Source organism: Thamnophis elegans, chromosome 6 (assembly GCF_009769535.1).
Source record: "Thamnophis elegans isolate rThaEle1 chromosome 6, rThaEle1.pri, whole genome shotgun sequence".
Taxonomy (NCBI): Eukaryota; Metazoa; Chordata; class Lepidosauria; order Squamata; family Colubridae; genus Thamnophis; species Thamnophis elegans.
This window is the reverse complement of record NC_045546.1, coordinates 69327330-69349464: the sequence shown is the minus strand read 5'-3', so window position 1 is coordinate 69349464 and position 22135 is coordinate 69327330. Positions and strand designations below refer to the sequence as shown.

At 38.3% G+C, this 22135-nt stretch overlaps 1 protein-coding gene across 1 annotated transcript in view; it reads left to right on the top strand.

Annotated features, from left to right (window-relative positions):
- The window catches only part of LOC116510589 (protocadherin alpha-5-like), a 126610-nt gene that overhangs the window by 12597 nt on the left and 91878 nt on the right, over positions 1-22135 (top strand). Inside the window, exon 2 of the mRNA XM_032220198.1 lies at positions 10213-10223. Within this exon, the coding sequence (XP_032076089.1) occupies positions 10213-10223 (11 nt within the window). The remainder of the gene's footprint in view (positions 1-10212; positions 10224-22135) is intronic.

Sequence of the window (22135 nt, the reverse complement as noted above, 5' to 3'; positions counted from 1 at the left end):
TCCTCTTTCTTTTACATCTTGCAAAAGTTTAAATTTAATCCTTGGTTTCTTCTCTTGCCAAATGTATTATGATGTCATTTTATTCAGTTTTCCAAAATACTTTTTATCCAATTTATTAGGGGACATTTTGAAACAAGAAGAGTTTCATATTGAGTAGAATATTCATCTTGATCACCGCTATTCTTCCCATTAAAGAAAGTCTCAAATTTTTCCACCTCTTCAAATCTCCCTTTATATAATTTGTTAGCTTAACATAATTGTCCTCTTTGATTGATGTGCATCTTGCAGTTATATAGATTCCTAAATGTTTCATTTTCTTCACAATCTGTATGTTTATTCCCTTGGCCAATTCCTCCTCCTGTTTATCCATCATATTTTTAACTATTGTTTTAGTTTTATCTTTTTAAATTTTAAATCTGGCTGTTTCTCCATAATCTTCTAATACCTCCATAAGCCTCAACCCGAATTTAGTGGTTCTTCAAGAATAAAAACTAAGTCGTCTGCAAATGCTTGCAATTTATAAACTTCTCTCCTAATTTCCAAACCTTTAATTTGTGTTTCTTTCCGTATTATCCTCGTTAACACTTCTAAAGTCAATATGAATAGCAATGGGGATAAGGGACACTCTTCCACATACCTTTCTGTATTTTGAACTTTTTTGTCACCTCTCCATTCACTATTACTTTGGCTTCTTGTTTAGAGTATATTTCCAGGAAAATATTTAAAACTTTGTTGCCAAATTCCATGTATTTTAATTGCTGTAGCATGAATTCCCATTTAATGTTATCAAAAGCTTTTTGGGCATCTAAAAACAACAATGCCACCTGTGTTCCACTGTGTATCTCGTAATATATAAAGAGATCTAATATTATTCTCATGTTATTTTTCATTTGTCTTTTTGGTAAAAAACCATTTTGGTCAGTGTGTATAAATTCATTTAGGAATCTTTTTAAACGTTCAACTATTATTGATGTGAATATCTTATAGTGTGTATTTAGAAGAGATATACAGCTGGGTGAAAAAATCCTGCACGCTTTCAGTTTTAAGCTGTATTTACATGTTTAATCAACTTTTCACTCATAGAAACCACATAAAATTAGTACTTTGATGAAAATTTCTGTAGTTGGATTGAGAGGCATGATTTTTATTAATATAACCAAAGTCTTTTTAAGGTTTTGAGTGAATTTATGTGCTAAAACAAACACAACTTGAATTTTTGAGAATGTTAGGATTGAAAATAGCCATCAGCAGCGAGCTTTGGCAGCCAATAAAAATGCACAGAGGCTAAATCTATAAGCCAATCAATGTTGTCATACTCTCTGTCTATAAATAGGCATGAAAAGCATCGAGAAATTTAATTTAGCTCTGACTGCTGGCAAGGATGAAGGCCTTTGCTTTCCCCAGTACTAAGCAGCGGCATCGCATAATTGTGCTTCATGAAGCGGGTTACTCCTGTACAGAAATAGCCAAGAGAGTGAAATGCCATCGCACCACAGTGAACAGAGTGGTTGAAAAATATCAAACAACTTGTTAAATTGATGACAGGCTCCACTCTGGAAGACCAAGAAAGTCAACAAAATGGCAAGATTTTGTTCTGCAATACATTTCAATGGCTGACAGGAAGCTCCTGTAGCAATTTCTACTTGACTGGGAATCAGTGCAATAAGTATGTCAGAAGATTTTCAGCTGAAGAATTTAGGTCATACTACCTGAATCTATCTGTGAAGCATTCATTGCACGTGATGATCTGGGGCTATATCGCTGCTTCTGGTATTGGTCGGATACAAATCGTGCAGGGAATCATGAATTCCAAGCAGTATGTTGAAGTCCTGGAATAGATCATGTTTCCTTCAGCTCAGCAACTTGTAGGGAAGGACTTTTACTTCCAAGATGACAATGCTCCTTGTCATCGAGCCAAGTCCATCCAGCAGTGGATGAACAAGCATGGTGTTTGACTCCTGGATTGGCCAGCTCAGAGCCCAGATTTGAACCCAGTTGAGAACTTGTGGGCCAAGATTGGTTACGAAATAAGCAAGAAGCATCTGAAGACCAAGCAGGAGCTGATTAAATCCATTATTGCAGCCTGGCACCACATTGTCACCAAAGATCACATGAAAGTCTTATACAGTCTATGCTGAAGCAATGCCACCTGGTGATAAGCAATAAGGGCTGGCTAATTTCATATTAGTAACCATGTTTGGTTACCTAAATGGTCCTTTTCAGGGCCACAAACAATAAAAATGTTAACAAAACACTAGCATCAGCCTTAGTAATTGCAACACATATGCCACTGGGTATGCATCAGTTAATCAGTTTTCATAGTCACTGTAAGCATGCAAGAAAATTCACAATCCCTATCCAAACAGCACCAAATTGCAAAAAGCTTATGCTTTTCACTTAAAAACCACCAGTATTTATTTAAATATAACAATATTTGCATAACAGTTAGCATAAAATATCATAAAATCAATGGCCTATCCCAAAAATGTCATAAACCGTAAACCATAACCGTAAATCATGCAGGACTTTTTCACACAGCTGTAGGCCTATAGGTCTTAATTAGTGTCCTGTCCGAATTCTCTTTTGGTATGAGTGCAATAGAGGCTAAAAGATGACTGGCAGCATGAAGAAAGTGGAACATTTTAATTCCCTCTTGCATCTGTAACCCAACCTATCAAAAGCAGCACGGTGGGAGACAGAATAGGGATGCACATCAAAATAGGTAAGAAATTGGTAAAAGAACACCTATCCATTTTAGATGAGTTGAAATCATATAGACCACATGCTTTGTGTCCCAGGATGCTGAACTGGCTGTGATCTTAAGACAAAATCTTCCAGAGCTCCTGAAACAAAAGGGAACTCCAGAGGACTGGAAAAGAACTGATCTGGTTACAATCTTCAAGAAGGGGGGGAAAATGGAATCAGGAAACTGCTGGCCAATTAGAATAGAATAGAATTAGAAGAGAAGAGAACTTTGTCACTCTTAATGTACACTAATCAGCATACATTAAAATGAAATTTCATTGCATTCAGCTCTCAAAGGATAACCATTATGCATGTACCCACATACATACACATATATGACACAGAGAAACATTACTGTCTAGTTCGAATGTATACATATACATGGTGGGGAAAAAAGAATCCTGCAAATTTACAAGACGGATGACATAAGGAACAAAGCTGTTACAGAATCTAGTAATCCTGCTATAGTAAGGTAAAGGTTTCCCTAGCACATATGTGCTAGTCATTCCCGACTCTAGGGTGCAGTGCTCATCTCTGTTTCAAGCCGAAGAGCCAGTGCTGTCCGAAGACATCTCCGTGGTCATGTGGCTGGCATGACTAAATGCCAAAAGCACGCAGAATATTTATAACTTCCCACCAAAGGTGGTTCCTATTTTTCTACTTGCATTTTTACATGCTTTCAAACTGCTAGGTTGGCAGAAGTTGGGACAAGTAATGGAAGCTCACTCCGTTACGTAGTGCTAGGGATTCAAACCGTCGAACTGCTGACCTTTCTGATTGACAAGCTCAGCATCTTAGCCACTGAGCCACCACGTCCCCTTAATCCTGCTATAAATACTTTGAAACCTTCTCTTAGAGGGGAGCAACAGAAACAGATCATGAAGTGGGTGTGTCTAAACACATAGCACTTATAAGCAGTATCTCAAATAAAGGAAAATGAGCTTTCTATAATCTCAACTGTTCTTACCATTCTCTGTATGGACCTTCTGTCTGAGGCACTGCTACCACCAAACCAAATAGTGTTAAAATGCTTGACATCAATACTTGGGAAAATCCTGGAAAAGATTACTAAGCAGCAGATTTTTGAGCACCTAGAAGTAAACAAATGAACAAGCAAATGAGTTTGTTAAAAACAGATCCTGCCAGACAAATCTTATTTTCTTCTTTGATGAAGCTAGGGGTATAGTTTACTTGGACTTCAGTAAGGCATTTGACAAAGTAGACTGCATCCTACTTCTTGGTGAGAAAGAACAATGTGGGATAGACAGTACCAGTACCAGATGGATTCAAAACTGGCTGATCAATCACATTCATCATGTAGTCCTAAACTGAACTATAACTTCATGGAGGAAGACATGCAGTGAGTACCTCAAGGTTCTGTCTTGGACCCAGTGCTTTTCAACACCTTCATAAATGATCTAGATGAGGGCGTGGAAGAGGAAATTATCAAAGTATATAAGTATGAGCAGCAGTGTACTATAGCTGCCAAAAAAAGCAATGCAGTCCTAGGTTACCTCAACAAAGTAATAACAGCAAGATCATGAGAAGCGATAGTACCACTGGAAAGCACACTTGGATTACCATCCTGTTCCGATTACCACAATAGAAAAAGATACTGAGATTCTAGAAAGAGCGCAGAGAAGATCAGCAAAGATGATAAGGGGTCTCAAGGCTAAACTGTATGATGAATAGTTAAGGGAATTAGGTATGTGTAGCCTAACAAAGACAAGAACTACAGGTGACAAAGTAGCTTCCTTCCAGTACGTGAGAGGCTGACATCATGTGAGCACATCACTTAGTGATAGAAATCCCAGTGGTTGTTTAGGCAAGGACCTATCCTAATTCAAGTCAATCTTTTCTTGGTTACTCTTAGCCCCAGTCCTAAGTAAGGTAAGGGTCTGCCTCCTCTTTCTTGTCTTCAACTCCCCCATCTCTGCCTTTTTGGCCACCTGCTGCCCATTCCCACCATATGTTTTTACTGACCAGCCCTACCTGCTGCCACTGTGCCCACCACACTGCAAATCAGTCGGAGTTTTCTTTTGTATAGCTTTCTTTTGCATCAGTGCAGTTAGGGCTTCTCTCACACACCAGCTAGAGACCCCATTCCTACCCTGACAAGGTCTTTGTTCATGCTGTGCTGAGGACCAAGGCCTCCATTTGCATGCCAGGCAGGACCTTCTTTCCCAAAAAGGCTGTCAGGTAAGAAGACCCGGGCTGCACCAGTTCAAAAGAAGGCCCTATTATAGCTGTGTCCTCCTTTCGACTAGTGCAGCTGAGGCTTCAGTCACATGCCAGCCAGGGCCTTCTTTTGCAAAAGAAGACTAGCATGTGAAAGAAGTCCTCAGTCACTGCAGCAAGAAAGAAGAGTTACTGCAACAACTGGAGCTTCAAGGACTGGGTCATAAATCCCTTCATTCAATGATGCTGTAACTTTGAATAGTTTCTGAATGAATGGCTGTTAAGTGAAGACAAACTGTTATATTACCAGCATTCCCAAGTCAACTACAGAATTTACATGATTTAAAAATGAGTGGGGACTTATTTTCTTTTACTTTCTTTTGACCCCAGAAATAAGCACTTGGCCTTATTTTCGGGGAGGTCTTATTATTTTTGAGGTGCAGGAGGCGGCTAGCATGGTCACCTCATGGCTGCTGCTGTGTTGCAATATTTTCAGGGAGGACTTATTTTTGGGAAAGGGCTTATTTTAGTGCATGTGCTCAAAAGTCTGATTGGGCTTATTATATGGAGAAAAAGGATATGGAAACAACTTAGTAAAAAAAACAGTTGTTTGTCCATAAAAAACCAAAATGTTTCAAGTTATACATTGATGATGAAAAATTACATATTTATTAAATTTGTTTGCTGTTCATCTCGCTGAAAGGCAACTCCAGGCAGCTTGCTACATTAAAAATAAATCTTTCTTTTTTAGAACAAGTAGATGGAGTTCTGTATCTTAATAGAATGTTTATTAAATATTGGATTTTGAATTGCTGATATATATTAGATAATAGAGAATCAGAAAGTTGTTGGTAAAATCTTCTTTGGAATAACTTTTCATAATTTTATTAATATAGTCTAGTGCTATATTAGAAGCATTTTTTAAAAAGTTAGAATTTAAAATGAGTTACTTCAGAACACTTCTTATTAATGTATTTAATGTAAGTATTACATTACTTAGACTCTTGAGTTCTCATCATTGCTCCTTTTGCAAAGCTATTTGTATTTAAAAAATTGTCTTAAACTATTTACTAATCTGAAATAGAAATTAAAAGAAGTAAATTAAAGTGGTATTAATTATTTAAGTGAACTTTACAATAACACATTGGGATTCTTTTAAGTAGAAGGTGATTTTAAAACTGTAAAAATAGTTACATATTTTATTATAAAACATGATAGATATTTTTGTTTTGATATGCAACCAAATCTTTCCTAAAAGTTTATTTAGTAAAGATTGCTTATATTGTTGTAAATGCAGTTCAGAAGTTGGAACATTTTTATTTCAATATTTTGCTCTGAAATACATAGAATTATTTACATAACTTGGCTTTGTTGTTTCTTGGTCATACTGTAAGTTCTCCTTGGGTATTTTTTAATATATCAAACTTATATGGCTATTCATTTTGCAGAAAATGACTCTGGGTGGCTTACAAGAAGATAAAGTAATTAAAGTACTTTTTGAACAATATTAAAGATTAATATAATATTAATCAGTGTTGTCTGATTATGCCTCTAGCACCGTGATGATGACCCTATGGCACATGTGCCAGAGGTGGCGCACAGCTCTCTCTGTGGGCACACGGGCCAGCCAGCTGCTCTTCTGGTTTTCAGCGCACGTATGTTTCTGGTGCTCCAGCGTGCGCACGTGTGCATGAGTTCCAGTTTGGGCAATTGATGCTGAAAAGGTTCGCCATCACTGTTCTAGCATCTGTTCATCTTTGGTCCCAAACAAGAATTTATCTTTGAAAGTAGCAGTATACAATAGTTATAGCAATGATGAAACAGCAAATCTCCAGAGGTTTTGAGGCCATGTTATGACATTATAACTCTAAAAATAGGTCATTAAAAACATAAAGTAGATGCAGTCAAAAGTGGCTTAGGATGACCTTTTTAAAATTTACCTGGGGATAGAAGGACTTTCTCCATGCTCCAGTACCTGAGTGATACAGTGGGGGGAAAAAACCATGGTAAAACCTATTAAAGCTGTTAGTATTTACATCTGGAAACAAAAAAATAGGAACTGAGCATTTTAAAATTGTATCTTTTTAAAAAAAATGCTGTCCGGATTGCAATAAGAGTAGATTTTAAATAAACAGCTTGTACCAAGGTTTAATGATCAGTTGGAACAAACAAACAAGCACTCTCCGCCTAATACCCCCTAACTATTCCAATTAAACAGTGACTGTAGCAGTAACCATGGGGAGGGGGTTTCAATAAAATGAAACTGGTGATCACAGCAGTGCAATTGAACCCCAATTTGTATTGTAGTTGTGTGTCATATTGATGCACATACAAATGGGCGAGTCTCGATCAGACTGCCGCAAAATCCAGTTCAACTATTACTTGTCTTACTCGGATTGCTTCTGAATCATTCAGAAGCATTTTTGTATCTATATATTTTGGAGAAGTCCAGTAGGAATGCAACAACTCCAGCAAGATAAGAACTAAAGCACTACTGACCTCCAATCAAAATTGCAGTGCAATTGAGAATTCCTATGCTTCCTGTCCAGAATTTTCAAAACCTTTATGCCACTGTAAGTTACCATTCTTCTGATCAGAACATGAAAAACTGGTATCACTAATTGGGGACTCTGGAGATCGATATGAACTGCTTTTAACTGATTGGAACTGTTGTCTCAAATTCAAATCTCACCTGAAAAATTAATTACTTAGAGGTCCAACTTTGGCCCTGTAAATCTTTTGCAGACATAAAAAAAATATTATCTTATTAAAAAGAGACAATGGAAACATTAAGCAAATGTCAAAATGCTGCATTAATGTAAGACAATGAACTAGACAAATTAATATAAGTGAAGAAGAAAGATGTATAAAATGAAATATATTGCATAACATTAGCATAATCTTATTACTTGAAAAGTTTAAAACATTTATAAGTGTTATAAAATGGTTATAATAGTTGTATTAAATAATGGAAGAATTTCAAAAGACGAATAGCTAAGTAAGGCTGAAGATGCAGAGTTCCACCCTCCTGATCGCCTCCTCATGGAATCGTTAAAGAGACACCATGTAAGGACCTGCCTCCTCCCCTTCCCTTCAAAAAAGCCTAGACTCTTGAAAACCTGGTATTTCAAAAGGAATCTTTTATTGAAAAGGAATGAAAGAAAATCAACATTCAAAACAGGCTCTAAGACCCTCAGGCTATACAATCCACGATAAAGGGTTTTAGGAACCCCCTCCCAATGTGGATCCACAGGTATTTTTGTATTGGCCTCTCTGAGAAAAAGCTAAGTAGGGATTCTCAAAGATCATCTTCTGGTGTTTCAAACCACATGGCTTCCTTCCCCTTCCCTGCATCCTCCAAGAGGTGAGGATTTTCCGGACCTCTGAGGTGCCAGCAATGGTTATAAATTGGGCGAAAGGTTGTATAAACAGACAAGGCAAGACATAAAAAAGAGAAAGAGTAAAATGCATCAAATCCAACCCCCCCTCTTTGTCCACTGAAGAATGGCAGCTACATGGATCTGACATATTGCCCTCCTCAGAAAAATGGAAAGTCCAGCTGGAAAGACATAAAACATATAATACATTATGACTTAGGATGATTTTTGAGGGTATTGCAGATGGAATTTCGTTAACAGTGTGGGAGCTTTTACATGTTTTTTGGCTACCCACTTGTTCTGAGAGGATGGTAGGTGTTTCCATGCCACTAAATATTGCGTGGAGCCGTGGTGAGTGTGGGAGTCCAGGATATTTTTAATTTCAAAATGTTGTTCTCCTTCCACCATAATGTGGGTTGGGGGTCTGATCTTTGAAATGATTTCTGGCTTGAGTAGGCTGCAGTGAAACACTGGATGAACCTGCCTAATTGTCTTAGGAAGGAGGAGTTCTACCATGACGGGGTTAATGATTCTGGTGATAGGGAATGGGCCAATGAATTTTGGTCCCAGTTTCTTAGACGGTTGTAAGGATTGTAGAAACTTTGTGGATACACAGTCCCTCACTTTGAATTGTTTGTGTTCACAGTGTTTCTTGTCAGCTTGAACTTTAAAAACTGTTCTAGCTTCTTTTACAGTCAGTCTGACCACTGGCCAAGTGGATTGTAGATTGTTTATCCACTCCTTAAGGGAGGGGATGTCAGGTTCCTTAGCTGGTAGCTCTGGCATGAGGTTGAATTCTTGTCCTGTGGCAACCTGGAATGGGGTAAAGCCAGTGCTGCTGTGTACAGAGTTGTTGTAAGCTACTTCAGTAAAAGGTAACAGGTCAGTCTAGTTGTCCTGTTGGTAGTTAATAAAACTTCTTAAATATTGTTCCAATACACCATTGGCCCTTTCAACCTCTCCATTTGTCATGGGATGGTGCAAAGAGGATTGCCCCTGGGTGGAACCTAACAAGTTTAAGAAAGCCCACCAAAATTTGGAGGTGAATTGGACACCCCTGTCTGAGATAATCCATTGGGGAGCTGCATGGAGGCGATAAATGTGGACTAAATTTTTTTTTGCTAGTGCCTTGGCTATTGGGATCTTCTGGCAGGGTATGAAATGGATCTGTTTTGAAAAGAGGTCAGTTACAACCCAAATAACTGTGTTTCCTGTGCTTTCAGGCAGCTCCACTGTAAAATCCATTTAAATCTCTCTCCAGGGTGCTGAAGGTTCTGCTACCATTTGTAAAAGTCCTGGGGATTTTCCTTGCTGTTTCTTTGCAGCTGTGCGGGGGGGGGGGAGCTAGCAATATAGCTCTCAATATCTTTTTTAAGGGATGGCCACAGAATTGTCTTTTGATGAGATGTAGAGTTTTCACAAATCTAAAATGTCCAGCTATCCTGGAGTCGTGGCATCGCTTCATGAGATCCAATCTTTGGCTAGCAGGGATGTAAAGTTTCTTTTCTACACAAGCTGTCATCTGTGAGCAAATAACTGTTTTTGTGTGCTTGGAACCAGTCATCCTTAAGTAGAGCCTCCTTAAATTTGGAGACCGTTGCATTGTCAGCAAGCGGTTCTTTTTGGCTTCTGCTCGGTAATTACTTTGGTGGCTAGCTGGGTGTTTGGAGCATAGGTTTAACAATTTCAGTCTTTTTGTTGTTGTATTCGGGTTTTCTGGGTAGGAAATAAACTAAGACAATTTTCCCTCGTGGGAGATATTTGAGGGTGAAATTAAACTGTTTAAAGTATTGTGCACAACGTACTTGTTTGGGGAGAGCTTTTGTAGAGCCTTCAGAGTTGCTAGGTTTTTATGATCAGTCCATACTTCAAAGGGGATTTTGTCCCCTTCTAAGAATTGTCTTCATGTGAGGAGGGGCCATCGTATTGCATAAGCCTCTTTCTTCAATATGACCCATCTTTGCTCGTTTTCTGTCAACTTTTTGGAGGTGTATGCACACAGTTGCAATTCTCCCTGTTCATTGTTTTGCAGTAGGACCACTCCTACTGCCACATCACTGGCGTCTGCTTGGATGACAAATGGTTGTTCTGGGTATGGATGTTTTAGGATTGATTCAGCTGAGAATAGTTGTTTAAGTTTTTCAAATGCAGCTTGGCATTCCATGGTCCAGTTAAGGGGTTGCCTTGATTTTGGTTTCTCCCCCCCACTTTTTGTCTTTATCAAGTTCATAATGGGGAGAGCAATTCTCTCAAAGGCTGTAATGAATTGAGGGTAAAAGTTAACAAAACCCAGGAAACTTTGTAGTTGTTTAGTGGTTTGGGGTGGCCCCCAATAAATGGTGGCTTTTACTTTTTGTGGATCCATCTCTACTCCCTCCTGGGATATTCTGTATTCCAGGTAGTCAATTTTTTCTTGGTGGAACTCACATTTAGAGAGTTTTGCATAGAGTTTGGTGGCTTGGAGTTTTGCTAGAATTGCTCGGGCTAGTTTCATGTGTTCTGCTTTTGTTTCGGTGTAAATGAGAATGTCATCAAGATAAACAAGGACCCCTTTGTATAAATGTTCATGGAGCACCTCATTAATTAGTTGCATAAACACAGCAGGGGCCCCTTGAGTCCAAAAGGGAGTACTTTAAATTGGTAACACCCCAGAGAGGTGTTAAAAGCAGTCTTCCACTCATCCCCTTTCCTAATTCTGATGCGGTAGTATGCCTCTCGTAAATCTAGCTTTGAAAATACTTTTCCTTAGAGAGGTGGGCCAGCATGTCCTTCATGCGGGGAAGTGGGTACATATTTCCACGTTAACAGATTTACAAAGAGATATTGTTAAGTGATAATATTTGTGTTTTACCTTTTTGTTGGTAAGTAAGGAATGTTATTAAAGTGATGCCATCAGATATGTCTTTGATGGGGAATGGGAGTACAAGCTTAAGCAAGCTTTTCCTTTTCTAAAAAAATATAAAAATTGTTAGAGCATCTCCTGATATAGATATAGGGATTTAAAAGCTGATAAACAAATATAGACAGTAGTCTTGTATCAATGATGGATGATGAGAAATTATGGAAATTATGTTGTCATCAAAGAGTAGAGGAATGACAAGTATAGAAGAACCAGCAGGTGGGGAAAATGATGCGCTATTTCCTTTCAAGTCACTGGACCTTATCAGTTGTATGCTTTTATAAAACATTTATTAATGAAAGCCAGCCCATACCTTTCCACTTAAGAGTAAGCGATATTCATGGATATCACTGAATCTTTAACCTGGTATCTAGAATTAAGTCTCCTCCTAGTTGCCTCTGTGTCTTTCTTTATCTGAGTCACATTACTCGATCACATGTGACTAAGTCAAACTGCAGCAAGTCATTAACTGACTAATTAATTTTCAGTTACTGAATATATTTTATTCATGAATAATTGAACCTATTACAAATGGAAAGTTTTTAATCTATAGGAGGGATCAAACTGATAAAAGGAGAGGTCTCTTTTTATCTTCCAGTGTTCCAGGTCCTATCCTCAACCCTTCTGATTTGAATTTGTCAAACTCATCTCTTGGTTTCTCAGTAAATGTTCTATCAATGACTAGGGTAATGAAGTCTGGATCCAAGCATCTGTGTCAGCAATGATTTGTTGATTTATTTTAAAAAATTAGCCCGTTATTATAAATGTTGTATTTTAAACTTCATGCAATACACAATCTTTTTGCTAAGTAAATAATCCAAATAACTAACTGAATATGAGCTACAATTTAAAAGAAATAGTTTTATATAACTATGTGTTCTGACACCACCACCCCCAGTCTGTGAATAAACTAGACCACAGGCTTGGCTGTTTGCCACTATTTAATGAATGCAATAACCAGTCCTTTGGCTGAATCCAAGGCAAACTCACGTCCAAGATAATCGGTTGGCAGCAACCCAGAAGCTCTAAGAAAGCAACTCAGATAATTCCACAAGACACAACTAGAATACAGATTTCTTCAATAAGCTTCAAACGGTTGTTTCCTGCAAATGTCCCCTCCCAACATCCTTCCTTATAAACCCTCTTGGCAGGGGCCCAGGCACAACCACCTGTGCGTAATTATCGTCTATGAGACTGCCTACGGAGTTGCTGCTTCCGTTTCTCAGCTCGATGGACTCTAGCATCAGGGACAAACTGCCTCTGATCTTCTCCACTGCTCCATGCCTCAGGCACCTCCTGGTGGCCATCCAGTCTCTCTGGTCCTTGCTCCGAGTCTGAACCGTGCCCAGGGTCCACATCTTCCATGGTAGACTCATATGGTTCCTCGCTATCCGAGTCCATCAGCAGCTCAACCGGATCCTGCTGGGCCACAACAACTATGCATACTAATATTTGAAGCATGTTGTTAAAAATAATTCATTGACATCATTTGGAGTTGTGTTCTTAAGATTCATTGGGCTTTGAACTGCATGATACATAATACATAGAACACAGAATAATAGTGTTGGAAGGGACTTTGGAAGTCTTCTGTTTCAAACCTCTGCAGGAGACCCTATATCATTTCAGACAATGGATATCTCTTTTTGAAAACCTTCAGTAATGCAGCACCCACAACTTCTGATGACACATTGTTCCATTTTTTAATTGCTCTCACCATTAGGAAATTTCTCCTTAGTTCTAGGTTGCTTCTGTCCTTGGTTAGTATCCAAACAATGTTTCTTGTCTTGCCTATTGGTGCTTTGGAAAATAGTTAGACCCCTCATCTTTATAGGAGACCCTCAAATATTGGAACATTGCTATCATATCCTCCCTACTCCTTCTTTTCATTAGACTACAAACCCAATTACTATAACTGTTCTTCATATGTTTTAATCCTAATCATTTTTGTTGCTCTTCTTTGCAATGTTTCCAGAGTCTCAATATCTTTTTTGTATTGTGGTGATCAGAACTGGATGTAGTATTCCTTTTTTTAAAATATGTTTTTATTAGGTTACTAGCAGATAATCCGGCATTGTCTGGGTATTTATTTACCCCAATCCTGCATTAGACAGGAAAAGAAATTAATTACATGTATAGTGTCAAATCAAAGTAATCTTATTTACAGGCATTTGAAAGTATAAGAAAAGTATACAAATTATAAAGTAAAATGTTTACTGCCAAGTTGCAGTAATGTTTTATTGATCATGGCCATACATTTGTCTTCAAGAATAATCAAAGCCTTGTTGAAAATGTCTGGACTAAACATAATTTCTAATGTTGGATTTTCCGCCCTACCAGAGGGGGAACTGTGGAGTACTCCTTGTAGAGTACTCCTTCGGGAGAACCGGTTGTTAAGTTTCTGAGCAGTTTGGTGAACTGGTTGTTGGAAGAAATCATTAGGGCAGAGAACCGGTTGTTAAAGTATTTGAATCCCACGGCTGGAATAAGGCATTAACAAGAAATCCATACTTTTTGTAGTATGAGCCAGTCATTTCTAGAAAAGCCTAATCTGTAAAACCCAGAATCAAAATTTCATTCTTATCTACCTTAAGCATGAAGTTCCAAAGCGGTTTCCATGTGGAAATGAAAGTACTTATGTTCTTTTCTTTGAGCAGAATAGTCAATTTTGCCATTTCAGCCAACTCCATCAGTTTCTGCAACCATTCTTCTGTAGTAGGAATCGAAGTGTCCTTCCACTTGTGTGCATACAGTAATGTTGCTGCTGTCAACATATATAGTAACAAAGTTCCAATTTCCCCCCCAATTCTTTTTCCATTAGAATCAAGAGGAAAAGTTCTGGTTTCATATTTATCTCCATTTTCTGTATTAAGATATGGATCATAGTCCAAATATTTTTTGCTTGATCACATGACCACCATAGGTGGTAAAAGGTCCCTTGTTTATTTTTACATTTCCAACATACATTTGACATACCTTTATACATCTTAGATAACTTATTTGGTGTTAAATACCAATGATACATCATCTTGAAAAATTCTCTTTTAGATTATAATTTAATGTACCGTATTTTTTGGTCTGTAAGACACACTTTCCTCCACCCCAAAAATGGACTGATATCCGTAATCACCTTTTGCCTATCACCGCCTCCATGGGCCCCATTTTCGGCCTCCATGGGCCCTATTTTTGGCCTCTGTGCATGCTTGGCATCTTGCAATATTATATTTAATTCTTGATTTTTCCCCGTGCCATATAAACTTAATGATATCCTTCTGCCATTGTTTAAATGGGTTATCGAATGTGAGTATTGGTAATGTCTAAAATGAAAAAAGCATTTTTGGTAAAATATTCAACTTAATTACGGAGATTCTTCCCCTTAGTGATAAATGTAATTGATCCCATCTTTGTAGATCTTGTTTAATATCCCTCCACAGAGGAACATAGTTATTTTCAAACAGTTTTATGTTTGTGTTTGTCAATATAACTAATATAACTTTTTCTTTACCCTAAAACCTGACTTTTTATTCAATATATATCACTATCCTGAAAGGGCATATTCTTAATCAACATTTTTGTTTTCTGTTTATTTATTTTAAAACCTGCCAAGGCCTCAAACTCATTCAGTTTCCTCATCACATGTTCTATATTACTTTTGGGTCCTGTAGAAATATAACCAAGTCATCCTCAAAGACTCTCAATTTATAAACTTCTTTCTTTATACCCCTTGTTTTATCATTCTGTCTAATATCTCTATTCAAGACTTCTAAAGTCAAAATAAACAACAAAGGGGACAAAGAACATCCTTGTCTTGTACCCTTTTGAATTTCACGTGACTTAATTTGACAATTTTAGCCGCCTGTGATGTGTAGATCACTTTAATTCCTTGAATAAAATTCACATTCAGTTTATTTTTTCAAGCACTTAAACATAAAGCCTCAATTCAGATTGTCAAAGGCCTTTTCTGCGTCCAGAAAAATCAAGGCACCCTGTTTCTCATTATCATATTGTAAATATTCAATGATACTTAAAACAGTCCTCACATTATCTTTTAACTCTCTTTTCGGCAGAAAGCCTGTTTGATCTTCATGTATATATACCTGTAAAATCTTCTTTAGTGTTTCTGCCAAGATAGCAGTAAAAAGTTTATAGTCATTGTTTAATAATGAAATCAATCTATAATTCTTTGTCTTTGTAACATCTTGACCCTCCTTTGGGAGCAACACAATATTAGCTTCTTTCCATGTCTGGGGTGTATTTCCGCCCTGTAATATAAGATTTATTGTATCTTTCAGTGGTTGAAGAAGTTCATCCTCAAAGCACTTATAATATTGACTTGTACGGCCATCTGGGTCTAGGGCATTGCCTGGTTTCATTTTTTTAATAGCTTCTGATATCTCAAAAGCCGTTATCGGGTCATTCATGAGTTTTTAACTGATTTTTTAACAGATTAACAGAGTAGGTCATCTAGTCCAACCCACCCACCCAAGCAGGAGACCCTACACTATTTCTGACAAATGGCAGTCCAATCTCTTTTTGAAAGCCTCTAGTGAAGGTAAGGCCTCAAGTAAATGAAGCAGTCATTGGGCAAAACATTGTATGACATTGATCATGGGACCATGGGACTCTGCAATGGTTGCAAGTGCAAGAACAGTTGTAAAGTTACTTTTACAATGCGGTTGCAACTTTGAACCATCCCTAAACAGGGCAATCATTAAGTGTGAACTACTTGTACAATTTTGTTATATTGCTTTTACTCTGTTTTTGAATATTGTTAGCTGCCCAGGTTTTGGTATTTGGAGATGGGAAGCCCTACAAATTTTATAAATACATAACATAAAAATTAAAAATTAAAATTAGACCCAGAGAATTTTGGTCCCATTGAGTAACAATGTCTGCCCTAAATTTGGGGCTACTAGTAATAATATGGATGTCAAGTTCCGAAGGATTAAGGAAAACAGCCAAACGCAGAGACGGATTGAAAATGTAGTTTATCTTCCTCCGGCACAAACTGGCCAACAAAGCACTTAAGGCAATGAATAAACTGTCACAGCTGACATCAGGTGCTCCCCACCACCTTTTATACTTTATTATGTATTTAGGCTAAACCCCATCCCCATCCCCGCACACACGCACACCCATCACCTCGTGACCCAGAGTGAAAACCACCCAGCAATCAGTCATGGCTTGTTCTCAGTTTATCAGTTATGGAGAGTTCTCAGCTGGATTGCATGTGGAGAAGGGAGATCCCCAGTTGGTAAGCACGATTCCTGGCAGCAGTGCCCACAGCCCCCCCCCCTCTCCCCCGAATGGCAGCTCCAGACCCGTGGGTTCGCTGGAACTGACAATGGATGGGTGTCCTTTCATTCAGTATCTGTTCTCTGAAACAGGAATCCACAACATTGGGAGGCCCACTGTATTTTCTACAATATAACAAGTTCAGAAATGTTGCTGGAATGGAAGTAGAATAAATATTAGTGGTAGTAGTAATAGTAGTATAATACATTTCTCTTATTGATTACAGTGATAGTATATTTCTGCACTGGGCAAGAGGTAGGACTAGGATGTCTCCAATTCCAAGCCTTTACATTCTGTGATATATTCATTTCATTTGACTCAATTATGTTTCCATCAAGTATTTATGAATACTTGAAAACAATTATCTCAGGATAAAATTGATATAATATTGTAAAAACTGAATGTTCCTAATAGGGTTTTTAAAAAATGTATTCAAGAAATATCTACATCAGATGAATTACAAATATGAATTTTTGGCAGTAAAACCAATAAAGATACTGTACTTTCACAGCAATAAGGTGAGGTATCAGGAAAGGGAATTTCTATGAGCAACTAAGGGCCAGCCTGTGAAAGAATGATGTTATTATTTAGAAAGGGCTGTAGATAATTGATTATGCATTTGAGTGTTTTAAGTTGACAGTGGTGGATAATGCTTGTAGCAAGGTAACTTGCTAGTATGGATATGCTCTGAAAGGGAAAAAGAGAACCCCTGGAAAGTAATGTATCCCGTACACATATCTCCCAGAAATCCAGAAGAATAGCACAATCAGTTATACTAAACGCCACCAAAAGCTCAAGAAGAGAAGTATGTCAGCGTCATTGTAATTAAGTTTAATAAATATATGAAATATATAATATATACGTTTAATAAATAAATGAACACTGAACTCCAGATAAAAATCATCCACCAGACTGACCAAAGTAATCTGAATCCCAAAATCTGCTCCAATACCATTTTGGAATGGATCTATTTGCTTTCTCCAGGGTTGCCTCTAAAAGAAAAATTACCGATTTCAAGATCACCTTATCCAACATAGGCAGTTGGAGATTATCTATAGTTGCCCACTTCTGAAAAATTCCTTAAGATAAGTTTGAGTGATCATCTCCTTTAACCCAAAAGGAAATATATACCTCCTATTCATCCAAGAGACATTTATAATACTATTAACATATCTCTTACAATTTGTTAACAAAGTTTAAGGCTATGTTAGGCAAAGTCCAGCAGCACAATGTATAACACTCCATGGATTGACACTTGAGTGTCATACATAAAAATTGATCCAGCCTGATCATAAAAACCCCTTCATGGATCAGCTGCCTTGTCGTGCCGAAGGGGTTTACATAACTCAATGAAGCTATGAGCTATGCCATGCAGAGCCATCCAAGGTGGACAGGTCATAGCAGAGAGGTCTGGCAACACGTGATCAGGAAGGAGAAGGAAATGTCAAACCCATTCCAGTATCTTTGCCATGAAAACCCCATGGACAGTACCAAAAGGCAAAAAGATATGATGCTAGAAGATGAGCCCCTCGGGTTGGAAGGTGTCCAATATGCTATTGGGGAAGAGCAGAGGACTAGTACTAGTAGTGCCAGAAAGAATGAAGTGACTGGATCAAAGCTGAAAGGACACTCAGTTGTGGGTGTATCTGGTGGTGAAAGGAAAGTCCAATGCTGTAAAGATCTATACTCCGTAGGAACCTGGAATGTAAGATCCATGAATTAAGGCAAGCTGGATGTGGTCAAACAAGAGATGACTAGACTGAATATCAACATCTTAGGAATCAGCAAACTAAAATGGACAGGAATAGGTGAATTTAATTCAGATGACCACCAGGTAACTTCTGCGGGCAAGAATCCCTCAGAAGAAATAGAGTAGCTTTCATAGTCAATAAAAGAGTAGGAAAAGCAATACTGGGATACAATCCCCAAAATTTCAGAATGATCTCAGTTCAAATGGATTATCCATGATAAACCATTCAATATCACAGTAGTCCAAGTCTATGCCTCAGCCACTGGTGCTGAAGAGGATGAAGTTCACTGGTTCTATGAAGCCCTATAACACCTTATAAAATTAACACCAAAAAATAATGTCCTTATTATCATGGGGGATTGGAATGCTAAAGTAAGAAGCCAAAAGATAATCAGAATAACAGGCAAGTTTGGCCTTGGAGTACAAAATGAAGCAGGGTAGAATTTTGTCAAGAGAATATGAAAATCATAGCACATTTTTCCAACAACCCTAGAGACGACTCTACACATGGACATCACCAGACGGTGAACACAGAAATCAGATGGACTATATGCTCTGCAGCCAAAGATGGAGAAGCTCTATACAGTCAATAAAAACAAGACCAAGAGTTGACTGTGGCTCAGATCATGAGTTTCTCATTGCAAAATTTAGGCTTACATTGAAAAAAGTAGGGAAAAGCACTAGGTCACTCAGGTATGAACTAAATAATATCCCTGATGAATATACAATAGAGGTGACAAATAGATTTAAGGAATTAGATCTTTTCTACAGAGTGCCTGAAGAACTATGGAAGGAGGTTCGCAACATTGTACAAGAGGTAGCAACTAAAACGATCCCAAAGAAAAAGAAATGCAAGAAAGCAAAATGCCTGTCTGAGGAAGCTTTGCAAATAGCCGAGGAAAAAAGGGAAGCGAAAGTCAAGGGAGAAAGAGAAAGATACACCCAACTAAATGCAGAATTCCAGAAATAAGAATGCCTTCTTAAATGAACAGTGCAAAGAAATAGAAGAAAGTAATAGAATAGGGAAGAGGACCAAAGATCTCTTCAAGAAAATTGGAGATATGAAGGGAACATTTCATGCAAAGACGGGCATGATAAAGGACCAAAATGGCAGGGACATAACAGAGGTAGAAGAAATTAAGAAGAGATGGCAAAATTATACAGAAGAACTGTACAAGAATGAACTTAACGTCCCTGATAACCATGACCTCAGGCCAGATATCCTGGGATGTGAAGTCAAATGGGCTTTTGGAAATCTGAGCAACAACAAAGCTAGTGGAGGTGACACTATTCCAGTTGAGCTATTCAAAATCTTAAAAGACGATGCAGTAAAAGTGCTACGCTCAATTTGCCAGAAAATTTGGAAAACTCAACAGTGGCCGTAGGATTGGAAAAGGTCAGTTTTCATTCCAATTCCAAAGAAGGGCAATGCCAAAGAATGGTCAAACTACTGCACCATTGCACTCATTTCACATGCTAGCAAAGTTATGCTCAAAATCCTACAAGCTAGGCTCCAGCAGTATGTGGATTGAGAACTACCAAAAGTACAGGCAGGATTTCAAAGAGGCAGAGGAACTAGAGATCAAATTGCCAACATACACTGGATCATGGAGAAAACTAGGGAGTTCCAGAAAAACATCTGTTTCTGCCTCATTGACTTTGCTAAAGCCTTTGATTGTGTGTGTGACAACAAATTGTGGCAAGTTCTTAAAGAGATGGGAGTACCAGACCATCTTATTTGTCTCTTGAGAAACATATATGCGGGTTAAGAAGCAACAGTGAGAACTGGACACAGAACCACTGATTGGTTCAAAATTGAGAAAGAGTTTGGCAATGCTATACACTGTTGCCCTGCCTATTTAACTTATATGCAGAGCACATCATGAGAAAGGCAGGGCTAGATGAATCACAAGTTGGAATTAAGATTGCCAGGAGAAATATCAACAACCTCAGATATGCAGATGATACCACACTAATGGCAGAAGAGGAACTAAAGAGCCTCTTCATGCAGGTGAAGGAGGAGAGTGCAAAAGTTGGTTTGAAACTCAACATTAAGAAAACTAAGATCATGGCATCCAGCCCTCTCAATTCTTGGCAAATAGATGGGGAAGAAATGGAGGTTGTGACAGATTTTATTTTCCTGGGCTCCAAGATTACCACAGATGGGAAGTGCAGCCAAGAAGTTAAAAATCTGGACAGCATAGTAAAAAGCAGAGACATCACCCTTCCAACATAAGTCTGTATACTCAAGGTATATGGCTGTGAAAGTTGGACCATAAGAAAGGCTGAGTGCCAAAGAATTGATGCCTTTGAACTATGGTGCTTGAGAAGACTCTTGCGAGTCCCTTGGACTGCAAGGCGATCAAACTGGTCAACCCTGACTGCTCTTTAGAAGGCCAGAACCTGAAGATGAGACTCAAATACTTTGGCTACCTAATGAGAAGAAAGGACTCACTGGAAAAGTGCCTAATCCTGGGAACGATTGAGGGCAAAAGAAGTAGGGGACAACAGAGCAGGAGGTAGCTGGATGGAGTCACTGAAGCAGTCGGTGTGAGCTTAAATGGACTCTGGGAGGCAGTAGAGGACAGGAAGGCCTGGAGGAAAGTTGTCCATGGGGTTGCGATGGATCGGACATGACTTCGCGACTAACAACAACAAATCATATAAATTTAGTTCCCTATGGTAATTAACCTAATGAGTTTCCTGTTCTAGGTTTCAACCAAGGCAGTAGTATAATAATGGGTAGAACCAATTACAAATTCTTCCAGCCCTCTTTAGAACACATCTGGCCTTTTGAGGCATTCATTGTACAGGTAGTCCTTGACTTATGACCACAACTGAGCCCAAGTTTCTGTTGCTAAGTGAATTTTGCCCCATTTTATTACCTTTCTTGCCACAGTTGTTAAGCCAATCACTGCAATTGTTAAGTTAGTAACACGGTTGTTAAGTGAATCTGGTTTCCCCAGTGACTTTGCTTATGAGAAGGTCTCAAAAAGTGATCACATGACCTCAGGATACGGCAACTGCCATAAATATGAACCAGTTGGCAAACATCTTAATTTTGATCACATGATCATGGGGATGCTGCAACAGTCATAAGTGGGAGAACAGTCATAAGTCACTTTTTTTAGTGCCATTGTAACTTTGAATCGTCTCTAAACAAACTGTTGTAAATCAAGGACTACCTGTAATTAGGGCCTACAGAGGTGGAAAGAGTTATTTCAAGTATGACCATTGCCACCTGTGAACTTGATCCCTGCCTTCCTTGGATACTTCTGGGACTGGAAGAGGAAGTGAATTAGTTGAATTATATCTCTCCATGAAGAGGGTGTGTTGGTTATATTATTGAAAAGGGTGGTTCAATAATTTCCATAGAAGAAGCTATCTCTGGATTCAGATGTTTTTGCAGTCATTCTATTGAGGGAACATTTTGGTAATGAGCTAAAATGATTATTTGGTTTTTTTCAGTCATGATTAAAGAATGGACATTGGATTGAGATACTATGGGTTGATAACCTCTGCTGTTACATGCCCAGGATAGGACCTCTTAGTTATATTAGACCTCTTAACAGTATTTGGCATGATCAAATAAAGTACCCTTGTAGCTCATCCATTAGGATTGATGATAAAAGACACTGTTCTGCAGTGCTTCTGCTTCAGTTCCAGTGATGGTGAGGGTGGGAGAGAGGAGAGAGAAGCAGTTGGCCAGGGAGCTACCCGAATGCAAAGTGCAGTAGGGTTTAATCCTCTTCCTCCTTGCTTTTCAATATGTATATAAAACTGCTGAGGGGGGGGGATCATCTGTCAATTTGTGATGTGGTTTTATGAATACAGTATGATAACCAGCTAAACATCACCAACCTCCAGCTCAGAGAGCATTTGGGTCAACTGATT